At 41.3% G+C, this 20,819-nt stretch overlaps 1 protein-coding gene across 1 annotated transcript in view; it reads left to right on the top strand.

Annotated features, from left to right (window-relative positions):
* Positions 1 to 20,819, top strand: part of TMEM117 (transmembrane protein 117) — a 339,089-nt gene that overhangs the window by 261,101 nt on the left and 57,169 nt on the right. Inside the window, 1 exon segment of the mRNA XM_038421063.2 lies at positions 7,669 to 7,828. Coding sequence (XP_038276991.1) covers positions 7,669 to 7,828 — 160 coding nt within the window.

Below are 20,819 nucleotides of genomic sequence, written 5' to 3'. Positions count from 1 at the left end.
ATCATCACTACATTGAGTTCAGTAGAGCTTGACATTTTGCCCTAGCTGAGGATCTGTCTGAAACGGGTGTCGGAAACATCAGCAAGTGGTGCTGACACCAAGCCACTGGGCTGACTAAAAATCTTACATTTCATTTTTTAAATGGTTTTAGGAAATTCATTTTTTGAAACAGATTTAGTATTGGAAACCTTGCTAATTAAAACAAGAAAAATAAAAAATGTTGGCATTTGCACATGAACAGCTGCAGCTCTGTTATAGTTACTGTACACTGTGGGACAGCGTTTGAGCCAGTTCTGAAATTAAAATTGATGGAAAATATTTAATTTGCCTGACAATCTTTCTTTTTGGAGGTTTATAAAGCATTTCTAAATGCCATGAGTTGCAAAATCAAATTTGTTTTTGCCTGCTCTATCTCTATTTTCAGCGTACTTTTAACTATCCTGGCAGGTTTATGAAATGTGTCTTTAACTCATTGCTATTCAGTGCATACCTAACGATTTTGAAAATAATGAATAGCATGGTATTTTATATCCTGTAACACCTCCATCCCAGGAGCTGAAAGTGTTTGACAAACGCTAATTAATTATTAATTAATATTAGTTTCAGTTTCAATATGCCTGGAGAGGATGCCAGTTTATTTGTTCTATTCCATAAGTACACATTAAATAAATTACTAAGTTCACATGTTTCATGCAATGATAATGATCAGTAAGTTAACATCTGATTCTCTACTCCTTGCTCAAACAAAACTCCCACTGACTTCTATGGAAATTTCATTCCAAATATTAATTCTGGGTAACTAATGTTCTTATTTTGGGTAAGAAGTTACAAGTATTAAGCTGTATGCTCTTCAGCGTCCATTAGCTGTCTTTGCCAATTCTCAGTCAACTGAGTTCAATGGGAATTATGCCTGGATATACTCGCAATACAAGGCTCTTAAAATAGTATACCACATATATTTCAAAACTTACTTTTCACCAAGCACACTGATTTTTTTTTAACACAGGAAGATTTGTGAAAGGGAAAAATAATGCACTTTTTGGCCTGTCACAAAAGACAAGAACTGAGCAGGAAAATAGTCAAAGTATGACTTTCATCTTATCACTTGATCTTAGCAGAACTCTTACTTCCTGATCATCAAAGCTGAAACATCATAAAGGCTTTTGCAGAGGAGAGAGGGTCATGAAAGGTTTAAAAGAAAATTCTAAATAAGAATTGCAATAAATAGCTCAAAGTTGCTGGTAATTGTAGGTAATAATATCTACCACCTACATGTGGCTGGATATATCTTGTATGCAAACCTGCATTTTCAAATTTCACCAGTTACTGACTGGGAAACTAAGTTACAGATTGTGCCTTGCTTTGGGTGTGCTGTGACTTAGTGGAGTTGTCACAGGCCTGAGAATCTGGATTCTGGCACTGATTTTTGCTGACTTGGGCAGGTTACTTAATTTATCTTTAGCTTTCCAGGGACAGATTCTGTGCTGTTCAGGGATCTACTTAGCACAGGCAAGTGGAGGAGAGGGGGGTCATCAGTGAGCTTGTTATGGTTCCCTGTTTCTGTGGATGGATCTTTGCCAGGTCTGGGCCCAGCATAAATTAGAACAGCCACAGGTTCCTCTAACTTGTGCCTCCTGGCTGTGATCCCCAATGGACCATGTGCCATCTGAGAGTTATCCAGACACAGCTGTGTTCCGATCCCACCCTTCTGACATGTCTATGGAGAGGAGAGGGTGGTTGGTGGAATACCTAGGTGCAAATTGATTTTTCCACTAGCTGAGACATCTGTTCCATTGAGGAAACACTTAGCAGGCTAAACATAGCCAGTTTGAACTGGTGTGTAAGAGCTGGCCCACAGGAAAAGAATCTGGTCCCCAAACTGTGACTTGGGGATAATAATATTTAGTTACTTCACAGGGTGATATGAGGCATTGCATAAATGATGGATGTAAAGTGATAATTTAATTGTGTCTGTAAAGTTCTGTGTACAGTGAGTGGAAATTACTGTCAGTCAGTCAGAGGCAAAGGAGGGAATATAACTCAGGATTTCCGAGCTCCCACCACTGCCTCCCTCTACTAGACCTTTAGGGTGAGGGAGAATTATTAATTTTCTAGTATAAATTGTGAGTGGAAATGGGTTTTTCAGGCTTTTGCAAACATCTAGATAATGGCAAATACTAGACTTTTTTTTTTCAATATTTTGTAACATTCACCCCCAACCTCAGATATAGGGAGCCTTTGTCTCAGCCAGCAGGGGAAGGAAAAGTCTGGGCCCTTTAAGGATTCCCCCCCCTCTTTTTTTAACTCCCCTCCTCATGGACACTCAGCCTGCTCATGGGCTTGAGGAGGGAGATACTACTTGGCTGATTGGTTGGACAGAAGGGTGCAATGTAAGCCAGTTGGCTCCTATGCACCTTAGGGGAGAGCTTAGAAACCGTTCCCCTGCCCAGGGTGCATTCTGCACCTGGCAGCAAAAGATTTGTGATTAGAGTAGGGCCAGATTTTTAGGTTTTTCTGTGGACAAGATGTTAGCTGTTTTTTGGAGGCTGGGAAGAATTTTTTCCCCCTCATTGCAAGCTAGAGAGGCCTGGGCGATTTATATCTACCTGGGGTGTTTATATATCTTCATCCCAGAAGCCTAGAGACCTGGTGGGAAGGATAGGTTGTAAATTGTATGTTTTCACTACTTGGCAGGTATCCAGTGCAGGCAATCAGTCAATAGGGTGCCCAGTTCCCTGATAAGCTGGAATTGGAAGTCAATTTGGAACAGAATCTCCTAAAGAAACTGGGGAATGGGACTGGGGCTCCTAATATCCGGTACAGCAAAGAGACAACACTCTCTTCCTCGTCCCCATAACTCTTGTCTAAGGGGAGGACGTGGGGTACCAGTTATGCTGTTCAGACCAGATTAATGGTGGGTGTGTAGTATGGCAGCCCTCCCCAGGTAGTATGGGTTACAAAGGAAAAGCGACCTGCACTGGATGATTTATTGCTGGATAACTCACGCTACTGAATAAAGCTGTGATCTAATTAAATGACATTCCTGGCGTCTTCTCTTTCCTTCTGGTGTGTCGGGACAATGCTCCAATTTTGCAAAAATTCAGTGAACTCAAAACCATACAGATTTTGTTTTTAAAAAATAGCTACAAAAAGACTTGTATTAAATATTTGGCTCTGCTGCAGTTTCATATGTTAAAAAAGACAAGTGAATCTTACTTGTGTTCTGTTGAATTTAGCCATTTTAAATAGCTTTCCCTTTCTAGCATGACTGTTTTATTGCTATCAGACCTTAACTTAGCTGAAGTTCTTCTGGTTTACCCTGGTTTAAACATATAAAGAGCCAGATTTTCAAAAGTACATGTACCCAGATTTCATGCATGAAAACTCTAGTTCTCATGTTCAACCTCTGTTTTGTGCATGCATCAAGATATGAGTATATGCAAATCAGGAACTGGCACCCACATTGGAATTTGTGTGCCTGCAGGTGAGGCAGGCATAAAATTGTGTGCAAGCTTTTTCATGTGCATGCCCTGGAATCTGGTAAGGCCCAAATCCTGGTGATACACCCAAATGACAACATGGTGCTGCCCATGGTAGTGCATGTAACTAAATATGTTACATGTGAGGTGATTACAATACAAATAAAAATAAATGTGTGATGCTTTGCTTCTGGTTCAACACTCTTGGAGGGTTCCTACAGGAGTAGTCTATTTGCTGCTGCAGCACTAATTTACGGCTTGCTGTAAATAGCAGCACACAGACCAGACCAACCATGTTCTGTGTGGTGATGACATGTTCTAACATATTTTCAAGATGTATCTGATAGTCCACTCGTGTGTGCCATGGCAGCAGGGCCACCTGGGAGGCAGGGAATGAGCCATTTGCCCCAGGACCCCCATTTGAGAGAGCCACCAAACTGAGTGGCATTGCATCAGGCTGAACCTGAGTGGCACTGCGATCCTATGTGCCATGTCACAACGTCTGGAGCGGGGAGCCCAACTCAGCCCCTGCGGGACTGGAGCCACTGCTGCGAGGTTAGTGTGGGGCATGCCACCTCTTCAACAGCCCACTCCATCCTTTTTTCATGAGTGTTTTTGTACCATTGGTGTTCTGGGGGGGGGCTCACTTTCAGATTTTGCCCCAGGCCCACCTGCATGCCAGGATGCCATCTAGATGCCCACATGAATACACTACTGCTTGTGTGAAGGTCTATGGCTTTTCCCTCCTGCACAGATGTCAGCAAGATTTATCTGTGTAAATGTATGTATCTATCTGTGTCTATCTGTTTGCTGTTTTTTTATTCTAGTGAGTATTGGTCATGTCTGGAAGTATTCTCAAGTTTGTTTAGCCTTCTTCCCTAGCTGAAGAAAATGAGTAGAGTTTAAATGCCTTGGAATAAATTCCAAAGCACCACTGAAGCCAAAAACAAATATTTATTTTTGGATGTGTCAGGGCCTATAATGTGGGTTGTTCGGTAACTGGAGCCAGGAGTAGCATCGGGCTCGGGGTCATGCCATGGGTCAAGCCAGAGTCTGACTCAGAAATCATGCCAAGGGTCAAAGCCAGAGTTGGCAACTGGGGGTGGTAACAGGAACAGGGATGAGGTGTGGTAGCAGGGATGAGGAACAGGAACCAGGCAAGGAAGCAGGGACTTGGTTTCAAGGTCTGGGCAACAACAGGCCTAGCGACTAGTTGCTCGGGCAAGGGATGAGACAGGAACAGGAAGCTTTACACCCAGTGATGTCCAATCACTAGTCTGCTGTAAGTCATCTGACCCTGCTGAGACAGCGGGTATAGCATCTGGGATGGGGTATTAGCAGCAGTTGCCATGTCAGCCCTTGCAGCTTGATGGCACAGAGGATAAGGCTCCCGCATGGCAGCCCCACGAGCCTCGATTTGAAACTTGATTCCCACAAACACCCATTTCAAGGGTGATCCCTGGATGCCTTGGGGCCAAGCTGCTCAGTGGAAGGCCCATACTTTTTCAGGGGTGTGCACATGATGAGTTGGCTCCCAAGAGTGTTTTTGGGCCCATAGCCCTCCCAATCAGTCACAGAGTACAAGTCCCTCTGTGACTTTGGAAGTCCAGGATGTCATGGACAAGGTACTCCTCATTGTCTTGAACTTGAACCGGGGGTGGAGATGGCATAAGCTGCCTGGGGAACGGATTGTCAAGGAAAGGCTTCAGGAGGGAGACATGTAAGACTGGGTGGATCTTCAAGGATTGAGGGAGTTGTAATTCAAATGAGTAATAATGAAAGGTCCTTCTTATTGATGACCTAATTTGTGTGCAGGTCAGCTGGTATGTAGGTGTTTTGTGATCAGTCATATTTTCTGGCCTGCCTTTATAGTTGTGGCTTCTGGTGGTGTTTGTCAGCATGGCATTTGTAGGCTGTTTCGGCCACTTCCAGATGCTCATTTAGGTTGTCTTGGGTTTAATGAATGGTCTGCACCAGATCAGAGGCAGCAGGAACCACTGTGGACAAGAGGACAGAAGGGTGGAAACAAGAATGAAAACCATGGCTGGAGGAAAAAGATTAGGTAGAAGAGTATTCCACATTATATGCAAATTCAGTGATCAGGAATACCACAACCCAGTTGTTTTGGCAGTGGTTCAGGAAACAGCATAGATGTTGTTTAAGCACCTGGTTGACCCATTCCAATTGGCCAGTGGTGGTGTGTGGAGAATGCTTAGGGCCAGACGTTTAGGAAGTGAAACTCCTAGACCAGCTGCTGCTGATTCAGATCCTTGGCAGATTGTAGCTTTTCTAGATTCTTATGGTTAGAAGTTTATGATGAGGTGTTTGACTCCCCCATGGTATTGTCGCCAAGTCTCCAATCCAGGCTTGATGGTGAGTAACTCCTAGTCTGCTATTTCATAAATATGTTCAGTTGAGGTGAGTTGTCATGAAAAATATGCAAATGGATGCATTTCATGCTGGGACCCTGTTTCTTGGACAATACTACCTAGAAGTGTCATACTCAAGGACAAAGGGTAGGTCAGGATCAGGGTGGACCAGATCTGGGGAAGATGTGACAGTTATCTTCAGGAGTTCAAAGGCCTCCAGGGGCCAGTGAAACCTTGCATGTTTTTGGAGGATTGCAGTTATAGGGGCAGCGACCTTTGGCAATCCCAATGAATCTCTCAAAATCTCAGATGCTCCAGGGTTCTGACCAATCGTACATTGCAGATATCTGCAATCCATGCACAGTCTGTTTGCTGACACGATGAACCCCAAAATTTGATGGATGATTGCTCAAATACACACTTCTCCAGTTTTCCATATAATCCCTGATGGGGCAATTGTGTGAGAACTTCACGGACATGATGGTTGTAGCTTGCTTGACTACTGGAATAGAGTAAGATATCATCTAGATATGTCAACAAATTGGTCTAGGATATCCCAAAATATCTTGTTGATCAGGTGCTCAAAAGTGGTGGGAGCACTGGTGAGTCCAAAGGGCATTACCAAATAATTGAAGTGTCTATACCTTGTTCTAAAGTCTATCTTCCACTTGTCCCCTGCCTGGATTTGAACTAGATTATATGTTCTTCTGAGGTCCACTTTAATAAACACCCACACTGACTGTACTCGATCCAAGAGTTTGGGATTAATGGTAAAGGGTAACCATTGCATATAGTTATTTGGTTCAGAGCCTTGTAGTCTACAAAGTCTCAGAGTGCTGTCTTTCTTCTTTGATAAAGGTACCAGGATGCCTTCAGGGAAGGCAAAGCAGTGGATAAAACCATTAGAATAGAACCTCAGAGTTACGAATGTCTTGGGAATTGAGCTTGTTTATAACTCTGAACAAAAGGTTATGGTTGTTTTTTCAAAAGTTTACAACTGAACATTGACTTAATACAGCTTTGAGACTTTACTATGCAGAAGAAAAATGTTGCTTTTAACCATCTTAATTTAAATGAAGTAAGCACAGAAATAGTTTCCTTACCTTGTCAAATCTTTTTTTTTAAACTTTCCCTTTATTTTTTAGTAGTTTACATTTAACAAAGTACTGTACTGTTTTTGCTGTTTATGTGAGTGTGTGTTTGGTCTCTGCTGTTGCCCGATTGCATATGCCTGGTTCCAAATGAGGTGTGTGGTTGACTGATGTGTTCGTAACTCTGGTGTTCGTAACTCTGAGGTTCTACTGTAGTTAGTTTTTTCTGGAGGCACTCCCTTAATGATGATAGCTCTGGTTTGGACATAGAATATATATGCCCAAATGGAACCTTGGCTCCGGGCTGAAAGTTGATGGGAGTAATCGTAAACACAATGCAGGGGTAGTGAGTCTGCATTCCATTTTTCAAAGACACCATGGTAGTCTTGGTACTTTTGCATGTAATTATTGGTTTATTGTATTACATTTGTCTTTATTAGTCTTTACAATATATATCAAAAGTATGAAACTGAAATATAAAATGATGTAGCTCAGCATTAATTTCTCAGCTTGTTTGGAAACAGCTAGCACATTTCTTTGCACTAAAGAGCTGTCCAGTGCCTTTTATATCTTGAGTAAAATTACCTACTTTTACACATAATTTTCTTCAAGCTCGCTTGGTCTGTAGCACAGTACAATAAAGTATTAGTTAACTGTTAGAGGAGAGAGAAAATAATGTAGAATTGTATTATACAGTATTGTTTCTGAAATATTTTTTTCTCCTTGCAGGACTGTTCTATTTACTTTGACCTCTGTAGTTGTGCTTGTCATCACTACTGACTGGATCAGCTGGGACAAGTTGAATCGTGGATTTCTGCCAAGTGATGAGGTCTCAAGAGCCTTCCTGGCTTCCTTCATCTTAGTGTTCGACCTGCTGGTTATCATGCAGGTACATTGTCTTAATGTTTCATTCAGGCTGCTGAAGCTGCCAGTCACCGTATTTCCACTAGAGCAAACACTGTTCAACTGAGACTTCATAAAGTTAAATAAATGTTTTGTTTGCAATCACGATTGAGAGATTTTACATCAACATGCTCAGGGACTTTGTAAAAAGCCAGTTGGCCTTTTATTGTGAAAACATTGCTGATTTGTTTTGCTGAGAGTGCCAGGTAAAAACTTGGTGAATTTCCAAATAGGAAGGTATCTTCTGCCAAAACTTCACGCGGGGGGGGGGGGGAGCTAGTCATTTTGTAAATGTAAAGCCTCTATTATGAGGATGAGAGAAACTCAGCAAAGCAAGGGAAAAAAGACTGCCTGTCAGTTCAAAGGCTTACAATATTTGAAATGTACACAATATAGGGATGCATTTTTGTGATGAAAATTAACACTTGCTCTCAATATTCAATATTTCCATTTTCATGTAAACAATATTTTTACTCTGTTCAGTGACAATTTGCTGCATTGCAACATCTTTCACCAGTCAGTGTAACTAGGCAGATAATTTGTTGTACTCCTTCCAATGGCTGCTCTTTGGTATCTGGAAATTAAGAAAGGAGTATATGCAGTAGATATAAGTCCAAACAACTTGTTTTATGTGCCATTATGCCTTACCCATCATCTCTATCTTTTGCTTGAGTTTTGTCATAGTGGTGTCTGAAGATAACTCTGATACTCTATCAAGAAAGGTCACTTTGGCTGACTTGGTGGAAGAGGCTGTTTGGTGTTCAAAATGACAAATGTTATTTGTCTGGGAGTTGCATCATTCGGTTAAAGTTTAATGAAGAGGTCCATAATAACTGGTTGGGTTTCCTCTTTTTTGGGTATGCTACCGCATCTTTGTTCACAATTACTGAAATGTATTCACAAAGGTAACCAAATCGGAGAAGTGTTCAGTTCTCTCTGATGAGGTACCAACTTTCCTGTAAATAGTGACAAGTATCCATCACCAGAGTAATTACCACAGAAGTGACAATGTCATGGCAGCTAGATTTTATCAGCACTGTGATGGGACATCAGAGGGGTATAAACTTCTACAGTTTTGCTTCATTTTAAGTGTTCAGGAATAAACCAATGTGCTGTTTGTTGTTTGAATAGAAGGTTAAGAAAAGAAGTTCAGATTAAACGTCTAATGAGCCCTTCAGAGAGACAAGGTGGGTGAGGTAATAACTTTTATTGGACCAACTTCTCTTGGTGAGTGAGTCCTTTATCCTTTATCATGCTTTCTTCTCTCCCATTCTGCATTTTACATTTAATTTGGTCTTTTTAAAAGATGCAAGAGGGTGTATAATAAATGGATCTACTTCGTGTAACTGTAATGAAAGCATGAATAGAAATGCACTAGACAGCCTCCTATCCTGCACTGACTATTGTGTGCCACATATAGAAACGGGGCTGTCTTAATCCCAAAATCATTATTAAACCATCCTTTGGAGTTTGAAAAATGAAGTCACCATATTTTGACCTTGGGGGTTTTGAGTTTAGAGAATTTTTATTTGAAAAGAACTGTCTCATGCCTTATTCCATATTTTTATGCCTTAAAGTCAGACTTGCTCTAATTGCATATATATATATGTGTGTGTGTGTGTGTATAGTTGCTATTTTCACTTGGAGGTTGGTAATGCAGTGTCCAGTGGCCAGTTGAAGACATTGGTATGTTAGTGAATTTGAACAAGCACAAAAAACACTGACACTTAACAGGAGCACCACATGAAGGTTGTCATCTTGCTCCAAATTTCTGTCTGTGACTGTGGTCATCAGGCACAAACGATGTAGCACATCAGATCTTAGTGTCCCCTTCATTCTTTCACCAGGGGCCTGAAATATATTCACCAGCTCACTGCTGAAGCAATGTGCTGGCTATCAAATCTAGATATAAATTTGTGATGGTTGCTACCTATCCAAGCTATGTGAAAGAATGATGTTTGTACACTGGAGTTACTTACTTATTTAAGATATTTATTCAGAATGCACAACTAAGATAACACATTTTATTTGCATTGTGGTTGTAGTATCAGTGCTTTGCATGGGAATAAAACCAAGCTGACCCAGCACAGTATTCAATTACAAGCAAAAATCAATATTAAAATCAGGACCCTGTGATTATACTAGAGGGAAACAAGGATATTTTGGAATTAAATGTATGCACACATTCTCTTTAAGGGCAGTGGCGGTTTTTACAGATCGCAACAAGCTTTTCCAGCAGAATAGCAGACTAAACAAAAACCAGTATTGGGTTAAATCCTCTAATTTCCATGTGAGGATGATATTAATTAAGGGCACAGATGAAATCTCATTTAGTGTTCTGAGTAGTGTATAGAAATATGTTTTTTCTGCATTTGAATGGTAGCATTACTCCTATCAATGTGACAAAGTTTAGCAACAGGAGAAAAGTAAGTGAGTTTGGAAAGCCATTCTTGATGCTGTGAAAAATAATTACATTAATGTAAAGGACAAGTTTGCCTGCTGAATATTATTAGAATTTAATATTTATACAGGCCCCCTGTAGAGCAAAGCACTTTAGAAACAAATAAAGAAGTGACAGGACCCTGCCCTGGAGGGCTAAAATTATAAATTAGACATAACATAGCAAGTGATACCATAAACAAAGGGTGGCTGTGGGAATATGGGAGGCCAAGTGTCACCCAGGGAGAGATATTAAGTTATGTTGATTGTATTATGCATTTCTTTTCACTTTCTTTTCAGGACCAGGCAGTGTCAGGAAGCTATAGCCATGTCTTCCCTCCCCGCATCCAGGAGGAGAAGCCAGAGATCTCAGATGCCATTTGTTGAAATGTAGATTTGAGAGTCATGAATGTAGACACAGTAAATGAAGCCATGAAAGCAGATCCTGAGTTAGACTGAAACCTCACAGAGAGGAGAAAGTCAAGGAAGATTGGTAGGGGGTGTTGACTGTCGAAGGCAGCAGATAGATCAAGAATGATAACGTTGGGGAAGAGCTCCTTGGATCTGGCTATAGGCAACTCATGAGTGTGCTTAATGAAAGCAATCTTTGTAGAGTGGAGCAGGCAGATGTGAGATTACACAGCACCCAGAAGAGAAAGGAGGGGAAGTTAAGGCCATGAGAATGTGGATGTTAAAGGCAGGAGGGAGATGACTTTTTTTAAAAGAAAGAGAATGTGTAACCCACACACCTCCTGGGAGTGGTGTTCTGTCCCCTTTAGTGGCACCAAGACTACTTAGAGATGAATGCGTCTGTTACAACATTAGCTAAGAGCCCTGGGGCTTTCAGCTCATGCAGTAGAGCAGGGATCGGCAACCTCTGGCATTTGGCCCACCAGGGTAAGCCCCCTGGCAGGCCAGGCCAGTTTGTTTACCTGCCGCGTCCGCAGGTTTGACCAATCGCAGCTTCCACTGGCCGCGGTTCACCGCTCCAGACGCAGCAGGTAAACAAACTGGCCCAGCCCGGCAGGGGGTTACCCTGGTGGGCCATGTGCCAGAGGTTGCTGATCCCTGCTCATGCATTTAGCTCCAGAGGTCCCAGGTTCAATCCCGCTTGATGATGACCAAGGTCTGTCAGTATTACAGATGCACATTTTTTCATGATAAAACTAAAGTCCAACTTCAGGCATGGTGGAAGCAGGTGCAAGTCCACTGACTTTAATGTGTGCTTAAACCAAGTCAGAATTTAGCCCCAGTTTTGTAATCTTTTCCCTACACTGAAGTTAATTAAGTTGTCCATGTTTGTGATTTGTTTGGTTGTATCTTTCCTGCTACATGTGATGCCACAATCAACACGTACAGAGCCCTGCAAATCCATGGATATCAGCTTTATATCCGCATCCGCTGATGTGGATATTGTGATGGGGCAAGGCCAGATGGCTATGGAAGAGTAGTGGGAGATAGATATATTCACTCCAGGCTAAACAAATCCCTGGTACCAGGATAAGTGAAATGGCAGCTGCTCCAGGTCAATTAAGACACCTGGGGCCAATTAAGAACTTTCCAGAAGGCAGGGAGAAGGCTAGGTTGATTGGGACACCTGAAGCCAATCAGGGGCTGGCTGAAACTAGTTAAAAGCCTCCCAGTTAGTCAGGTGGGTGTGCATGTCAGGAGCTGTGGGAAGTTGTGCGGTTGGAGAGGCTGAGTAGTACACATCATATCAGGCACAAGGAAGGAGGCCCTGAGGTAAGGTGAAGTGGAGCTTGAGGAAGTGAGGGCTGCTGTGGGGGAAGTAGCCCAGGGAATTGTACATGTCATGTTTCTAAAAGGTCAGCTACCATAGCTGATACTATTAGGGTCCCTGGGCTGGAGCCCAGAGTAGAGGGTGGGCCCGGGCTCCCCCTCCACCTTTGCCCCCTGATTAATCACTGAGACTGGGAGACAACAGAGATTGTGCAAGGAAGGATAACTTCTCCTCACCTCCCTCGCTGGCTTATGATGAAAATGGCTCAGTAGACTGTGACCCTTGTCTCTAGAGAAAGAAAGGTTATGTGGAGGGTCACAGTGAGCCTCTGAGGCTAGCAAAATCTGCCAGGAAATGCGGGACCCACAGAGGCAAAGACAGAGCTTTGTCACAACATCTGCAGACCATTTTACAGATTGTATGCATAAACAAATTTTGTATTTGCACAGGGCTCTAAATATAGGATCTCAAAGGTGGGGAAGCAGCTGTCTGCACCTTATAGTCTATGAGATTGCTTCCCCGCCTTCCAGATCCTATGTTCCTTCACCTCCTGGCCCCATACTTACTTACCTTGCGGAAGCAGCTGCCTCCCTCTCCAACTGACTTGATATGGCAATAATGAAGTCGGAAGAGGTTTCCTAAATAGCTTGGTTGCTTAAACTGCTGCAATAGGAGCATGCGGGATTTTGCTGCCTGCCTGGATCTATCTCATCCCCTTTCTCTGTATATGGGGGAGCGGGAAGGTGAGGAAGCAGTTTCATAAGCTATGAGCTACATACAGCTTCTTCCCTGCCCTTGAGACCCTATATACAGTACACATGCATGCGCACAGATGCTCCTCCTGAGAGGCACTGTGCTGCTGTGGGTGCGGTGCACATGCGGATATAGATAAAAGATGGAGTTTGGATTGCAGGTCGGATCGGATCTGAGTTGATTCTTGTGGATGCGGATTAAAGAGTCTAGACCACAAACCCCAAAGTACTCCATTTGGACAAGTTAGATTTCAGAGTGTGCATTACTTACTCTATGCAATACAATTTTTGATATCAAGTGTTTGAAGGAAGTTTCCTAATGGTTCGAAGCCAATGACAGCTAGATGATTAAATACCATCTATCCAGAAGTGTTGGATCCCTCCAGAGTACGTTGTGAGCGCTTACTGGACTCTGTGGAATTTTGAAAGATTGTGGAATATTTTTAGTATGTCTGTGGAGTTACACAGAGTAGAGGCCTTGCTGTGCACTTTACAAAACTCAGGGTATACATTCCTATACTTCTTACAAATTATGACACTTTTTAACTGACAGCAATAAGATACAATGTCTGAGAGATATCAGAGCTCTGTAAGAATACTGTCACATTTAGTCATTTGTTTTCAATAGATGAAATTTATTTCTTCAGGAAACAGAATAAGCTCCAAAGTAGTACAGTGGAATAGACGGAAAACAGACAATGTTTATATCTCAGCCTCTTTGAAAAATTGTAGCTTGGGGATCTAGGGCCAAATCATGAAGCCCAAAAAGCCTGTATTGGTTAAAAAAAATGACCTGGTTTAGAGGGGAAGTGTAGGTAGCTATACAAAAATTAAAATATGGATAACAAATGAAAGGAAGGGAAAGTTGATCATAATGAATATGAATCACAAACTAGGAATGGTAGAAAATTGATAAGGAAAGCAAAAGGAAACAAAAAGAAATCCATGGCCAACAGAGTTAAGGACAATAAAGGGAGTTTAGTATATTAAGAGGGAAAATCCTAACAATGGCATTGGTCCATTCCTAGATAGAAATAGTAGAATTATCAATAATAATGCAGAAAAGGCAGCGTGCTCAATAAATATTTCTGTTCTGTATTGGGGGGGAGATGATGTAGTCATATAATAACATTCTTCTTGAGCAGAAAAAAGCCCACAACAGAGGGAGAGAGCATGGTGGCGGAGTGAGCTTCCGCGATAAGGAGAGTTTGGCTACAGTAAGAATTCAGCTGCAGCAGGGGAGGTTGAGGGATCATAACAAGTAGAAAGGCACCAAGTCCCCAAGAAAAATAATGGACAGGAAAAAAATACATTTACCAACACACCCATAACTTAAGCTACATAAAAAAAAGTCACAAGAGTAAAAAAATGCATGCAGAAGAACAGCAGCAAGATGGGGACTACCCAGTTTATTGCACAGAGTGCACCATGTATGATTATCTGCCTCATGGCCAGGTGGTATATGTGTGTGTGCAGCAACTCATGTATCTCAGAGACAGAGGCTGGAGGAGCAAAGGGAGACAGAAAGGTACATGGAGGAGATGTTTAGAGACATAGTGGAAAGGCTCAGCTCTCTAGCTCAAAGTAATCGCCTTTCACTGGCATCTGCAACATAGCATTGTTTTAAGTTTTATCAGGTATTTTGAAGATGGGTTGTATTCAGCTAACTGCACAGTTTTTGCCTGTAATCCCTTATAGTAAAGGATGATTCCACAGCACCGTGTCTCTCTCCAAAACGTATATGAATACTGAAATGCCTAGGAAGCATCAATTCCTCGTGCCTTATAACCCAACTTACAATTCATGGATAATATGAATCACTATGGTAGACTCAAGCTCATTCATAAACACAATTTCAGAAGCATATATGCTCCCTCTGTCTTTAGTGATATCACTACAGTTCCTGCTGTTGGCTCAGGCACTGATCTTTCTGGCCTATCCTGCAATTGCTGTCTTTTCTGTATCTGCCATTTCTGCTGCTGTTTTTTGCATTTGCATCAGTATTACATTTCTCAGTGCTAAAGCATTTTGTTCATTTTCCCCTTACAGTTTTCTCTCCCTCTGGGCCAAGTCCTGGCCGTGCCTGGTTTCATGGTATGGAACTCTATGGAATGGCAGAGCTGTGTAGGCTGAAGTGCTCTCTGAGCGCCTCTCTCATGTCTCCTCAGAGGCACTTCCCCAAGGCTTCCTTGGATGCTTTCTGTGAGCTTTCCTGTAAATCTGCCCACAGCTGAAGTCAGTGGGAACAGGGAATGGATCACTTGATAATTACCTGTTCTGTTCATTCCCTCTGGGGCACCTGGTATTAGCCACTGTTGGGAGACAGGATACTAGGCTAGATGGACCTTTGGTCTGATCCAATATGGTCATTCTTATGTTCTTATTAACAGGTTCTTTCCTGTTCATCCAGATGGCCTAAGCGGGCCAGTGTGGCGCCCAACAATAATTCCCTAGCTAACAGTTCAGGAATGGATTTCAGGTTCCCGTGGGGTGAAGATACCACTTGCCTAGTGGAGAGAGACGTGTGAGAACTCAGAACAACCAGTGCATGATCCTCATTCCACCACCTCCCCCACACTGACATATTCTGTGACGAGAGCAATGGGAAAAGAGAGGTGATGTATCTGTAGAGGAAGTGATCTAAGAAGTGGCTGATTCTTTAGCTGTTCTCCTTGAGCAGCCCGTCTGTATCCCATTGGTGCCTAGTCTGATTATTGTCAGAATAGGTCAGGTCAGTTCCTTGCCAGCAAGCATGGGAGTAAGAGATTTCCGTGCCCCTTGTTTCTGCATATAGCTCATGAATTTGTCTTTTATCTCCAGCTTCCCATCCATAATCCTTGCTCTGTAGGTTTTGCCAGGAAATAAAATAGAGCTGTGCCTCTCATACTAAGCGTGCTAGTCTTCTGGGTTTCCTTTTTCATATTAAGAATTAGTTTTGTATTTGGAAATGAATTAAAATAAAACCCATTACTTTTATTATGCATGGAATCTGAATGGAAACTTCTGTTTTGGGATGAATTTAATATTGCAAATAGAATGGTGTGAAATAGTCATAGCTAGGGCCCTACCAATTTCACTGCTCTGAAAAATGTGCTATGGACCGTGAAATCTGAGCTCCCCCATGAAATCCAGCTATTGTAGGGGAGACCAGATTTCACAGAGTTGGGCAGCCGGAGAACAGTGGCTGCTGGCTGGGAGCCCAGCTCCAAAGGCAGCATCATCACCAGCAGCAGCGCAGAAGTGAGGGTAGCATGGGTTATGCCAGGTGCTTTGTAAAACAGGAGTTGCAGGAATTATTGTATTTTGAAGTCTGCTTTTCCTTCTGCATTAATAGAGGATGGTTGGGCTTGTGGTTAAAACACTGAATTGAGTCTTAGGTGATACAGATTCAATTCATGGCACCACCAGACTGCCTCTGTAACCTTGAGGAAAGTATGTAAGGCCATATCCTCAGTTTGATAAAGTGATATATGTCCACTGAGCTCCAATTTATGCCAGCTGAGGATTTAGCCCTTAATATACATGTCACAGTTCCCCATCTGTTAAAGGTGAATAATTCTTTCTTTCTCCCACCCTTTGCGTGTCTTGTCTATTTAGCCTGTAAGCTCTTCAACAAGGGACTGTCTCTTACTATGTACAGCATCTAGTATAATAGGGCCCCAATCTTATTAGGGGCCTCTACGTAATACTGTAATATAAAAGTATATATAAGTAAGTGTGATTTAATTTAATATTTAATGTGTGATATTGCAGAAATTGCAGATCCTGCAATATTAGGCTTCCACCAGTTTTGATTTTAATTATCTTACTTTGTACTGTCCACAATTTTGCATACATTCTGAGGTTTGCAACACACGTTTTTCCCCATTAATACAGAAGAACTCCGTTTATCAGAGCTGATAGTGGCTAGGGCTTGGGCTGTCAGGCCCGTTCATTAATGATTGTAATATAGTTGCAGCAAACTGTCTGGTTTAAAAAAAATTAGCAGGCAAAACATAATACTTGAATGTGTATATTGTTCCATCAAATTTTTCTTAAACAAACATGTCTTCCCTGGCTTTTCTAAATTACCGCAATTAATCGGTGTCCATTATTACTTTTCTGCGATTTTCCATGTCTTGTCCACAACTCAGCTGCAATTATTTGACAATCATCCCACAATTCAAGTAATAATAATAATAGTAATAATAATAATAATAACAATAATAATAATAAAATGATAACAACAATAACAATAAAAATAATAAGAACAGTTGACTTACCGTTGTCCACAGTCTTTCCCTTTTACCTTGTATCTGTTTTGCTGATGCCATTATTACAGGCCTAGTGTTTGCATCACATGATTGAGCGGTTCTGCAAAAGTGGACATAGCATTGTTCATATACTGTTCAAACCACAATTATTGCTAAAATTCACAGAAAAGCAAAATTCTAGGAACAAGAAAAGGCCTACATTCTTTATAATTTTTTTTCTGTTTTCTCACAGCCCTAATTGCAGCTCTAATACAAAGCAAAGCCCTTGTAGTGATTACCCATCTGCTATAGTCACTGTCTGATAGACTTCATTGTTATGTGATGTATGTATGATGATTGCTTTGTTGTTTTGTTTTTTTGTTTCTGTGGCACTTTAACATGACAGGTTTCAGAGTAGCAGCCATATTAGTCTGTATTCGCAAAAAGAAAAGGAGTACTTGTGGCACCTTAGAGACTAACAAATTTATTTGAGGGAGCTGTAGCTCACGAAAGCTTTTCTTTTAACATGACAGTAGTTAAGAGGCTATGAACATTTTGACTATCTGAAACAACATTCAGAAATATATCATTTGACCAAGAAAATCTAGTCCAGACTGAAACTTGTTACACAATTTCTCATCTTCGTGTTATGGGGTTTTTAATTGATTCAACCATTTTTAAGTTGTAGAATCTTGAAATATCTAAGAACAACTGTGTGAATGAAAAACAGAATGAAAGTTCTAACTTGCCTTAGTCAGACCCTGAATATTACCTTAAGATAATTCTGTTTCTATTCATATTTTTAATAGAGCTATATGGAGTGCTGGGTTTTACAGGACTCACTGATTGAAGGCATAATATTTGGGCATGCAGATATACTTAGCAATAATATTGAACACAGTAAATAAGAGTGTCCGAAATAACTTGTTCCCTATTAGGCTTATTGTATAGACTAGTAACAGCAGGATAAAATATGCATTATGTTCTCAGTCTCAGTGCATAATTTCTGCAAAGCTTATTAAATGGCAGTTTACATTTCCTTAGAAAGTTTGATATAGTACGTTAACTGAAAGACTTGCTTATTTTTATTGCGTTTGAGTTCCTGTAATGTACAATAAAGCTGCTGCATTCTTTTGCATAACAAAAGGGATGTGCATAGTTAATCACGGAGTGTCTTGGGATAATGAGTGCATTAGGTATTTTAGCATCTGTTATAGTTAGACTTTACTGTGACCATTAATAGATAATTCTCACACTGTACAGAGATAGGGAAATTATTTTTTCCCAATGTTACACTGCAATTTGAAGTGATAGTTGTAGTATTTTCTTGCTTCAAACTAGCATTTAATTACTCAACTATGTTGCTTTTGGGGTCAGGTCCGTGTGGACAAGGACAATAAAGCTGGAGTCTTAATTCAGCAAGACTTCCGGTCTCCCACAGGTCAGAAACTAAAAGGATTTTAAAGTTTCGGTATTTCCTAGTATCTAACTGGGTTTGCCTGGCTGTCTTGTAATACTTATTACAGAGAATAGATTCCCCAACATAACACTTAGCAGATCAGACAGCTAGACTGGGGATGAGCACTGCATGACACAGTATGAATCTGTTTTTCCCACTAGAGCAGTGACAACATGCCTATAACAAGTACACAAACAGTCTCTGTTGCTGACTGTAGCCAGTCTGGAACCTTCTTATGTCTCATCTGGCTTCAAAAAATGAACCCATTCTCCACCTTCTCTCAGCTAAATAGATTACCCTTTTAGTACAATTACAACATTGTTTTAGAGTAGCAGCCGTGTTAGTCTGTATCTTCAAAAAGAAAAGGAGGACTTGTGGCACCTTAGAGACTAACACATTTATTTGAGCATAAGCTTTTGTGAGCTACAGCTCACTTCATCGGATGCATTCAGTGGATGCATCCGATGAAGTGAGCTGTAGCTCACGAAAGCTTATGCTCAAATAAATGTGTTAGTCTCTAAGATGCCACAAGTCCTCCTTTTCTTTTAACATTGTTTTTAGTGTCCCTAGAGCTCTGAAGGAGTTCAACATTGAGTGTGTGCTATGGGAGCAATAGCACACTATCTCTGTCTTTGAAATAATATGAAGAGTGCTAAGTACGTTCAGACTATAGTTTATATTGAGAAAGTGGCATATCTCAAAGCCCTCTCCAAAACTCTGATTCTACTGGTGCAGCACTGTGTAGTTTCTATGCAATATCTCATTGGCATTTCCTCAGCGTAACTCCAGCAGTCAAGGGAAGTGCTGTATAAGTCTTCTTGTAGTCCACTACGTAGAAGCAGTGAATTGCTTTTATCCTGTAAGTGCCTTTTTAGTCTGTGAGAATTCCATCCTTGGCAGAGCTGGTGGACTCTTGATTGCGAAAGCAGTAATTCTATGACACCTGCTAAAAGAGAATCTCCAATAGCTGGCAGCAGCAGCAGCAGAACTGGCTTCAGCTGATCAAGAGAGATGTGGATTTCTAGTGTAAGATTTCAAAAGGGTTCAATGCTGACCTTACTCTGTTCCCATTAGAGTCAGTGTAGGGAATCCTTAGCTGGGGTAAAAGTAGCACAGCTGGCTCAATGCCACCCCTTCCCACTCCACCAGCAGAGACAGCATGCCAGAGGCAGGATGCAGCACGGCTGGTACATTCTGTGATCCAGCTGTTTCTCAGTACAGCAGCTTCAAAAGGCCATTACATACCAGTGCAATTTAGGTAAGCTAGGAGGCCAGCTCTAAGTAATGTCAGGGGCTGAAGCAGCTCCTGGTTGGCCACAGGACTTGTGGGCGGGGTGGGGAGGGAAGGTGGTAGAAAGCTATATTTGTTTCCCTACCACTCACACATGTATAGATTCACTGAGCATAGGTTCAACCCCACATATGCAAATTCTGAGAGAGTTCTTTTATTACACTATTTCCTACATCAGGTGTGGTCTGAGGAATTAAATGTGTGTCTAGATGATTTATTCTAGTGACCGTAGATGTAAATGAGAAAATAATGCAAATTTCTTCTTACATCTATCTTGTTACAGATTTAAGAATATAATCTTATAATCCTTCTTGGATGGCTCTTCCCTTTTAGATTCTCTCCAGTGTTCTCTCCTGCTTGGCTACAATGTGCAGTACACATCAAGGTTAGAAATTAAATTTACTTCTATTTTCAGAAGTAGGCAGCCAAAGCAAACAATCCTGAACAGCAACAAATGATGCAATTCCCAGAATGCAACTTACTTTAGAATAGGTTGCAAAACAAAAGATAGCAGCAACAACAACAGCAATTTTCTCAGGCAGCCAATGTTAAGGGAAGTAAAAGGGAAGATTGTTTGTCATGTCTGAAGTCACAGGAACCCTTTTATTACCACTTGGCTTTGATTCTAATATATATATACGTTACTCCAAACTCAGCATCCAATGGAATTCTGGAATTAGCCCATTCCCTTCTGTATCAGTTAGTTGTTGTTGATGTCTAGCTAGCTACTTCCAAGGCAAGATCAGCAAAATGTTCTCTTGGCTCCAAGAAGTTACTTTGTCCTGATCTTAAATTGTGAACAAACAACTCTCTCTTCTGAGTGAATGTTAAATACTCCTGGGGATGTTTTTGGTATGTGATCCAAACAATTACTGAACTAATGATAGGTTTCAGAGTAGCAGCCGTGTTAGTCTGTATTCGCAAAAAACAAAAGGAGTACTTGTGGCACCTTAGAGACTAACAAATTTATTTGAGCATAAGCTTTCGTGAGCTACAGCTCACTTCATCGAATGCAATCAAGCATCCGATGAAGTGAACTGTAGCTCACGAAAGCTTATGCTCA

Source organism: Dermochelys coriacea, chromosome 1 (assembly GCF_009764565.3).
Source record: "Dermochelys coriacea isolate rDerCor1 chromosome 1, rDerCor1.pri.v4, whole genome shotgun sequence".
NCBI classification, from domain to species: domain Eukaryota; kingdom Metazoa; phylum Chordata; order Testudines; family Dermochelyidae; genus Dermochelys; species Dermochelys coriacea.
The sequence above is the reverse complement of the archived record's forward strand: the minus strand, read 5'-3'. Positions and strand labels throughout refer to the sequence as shown.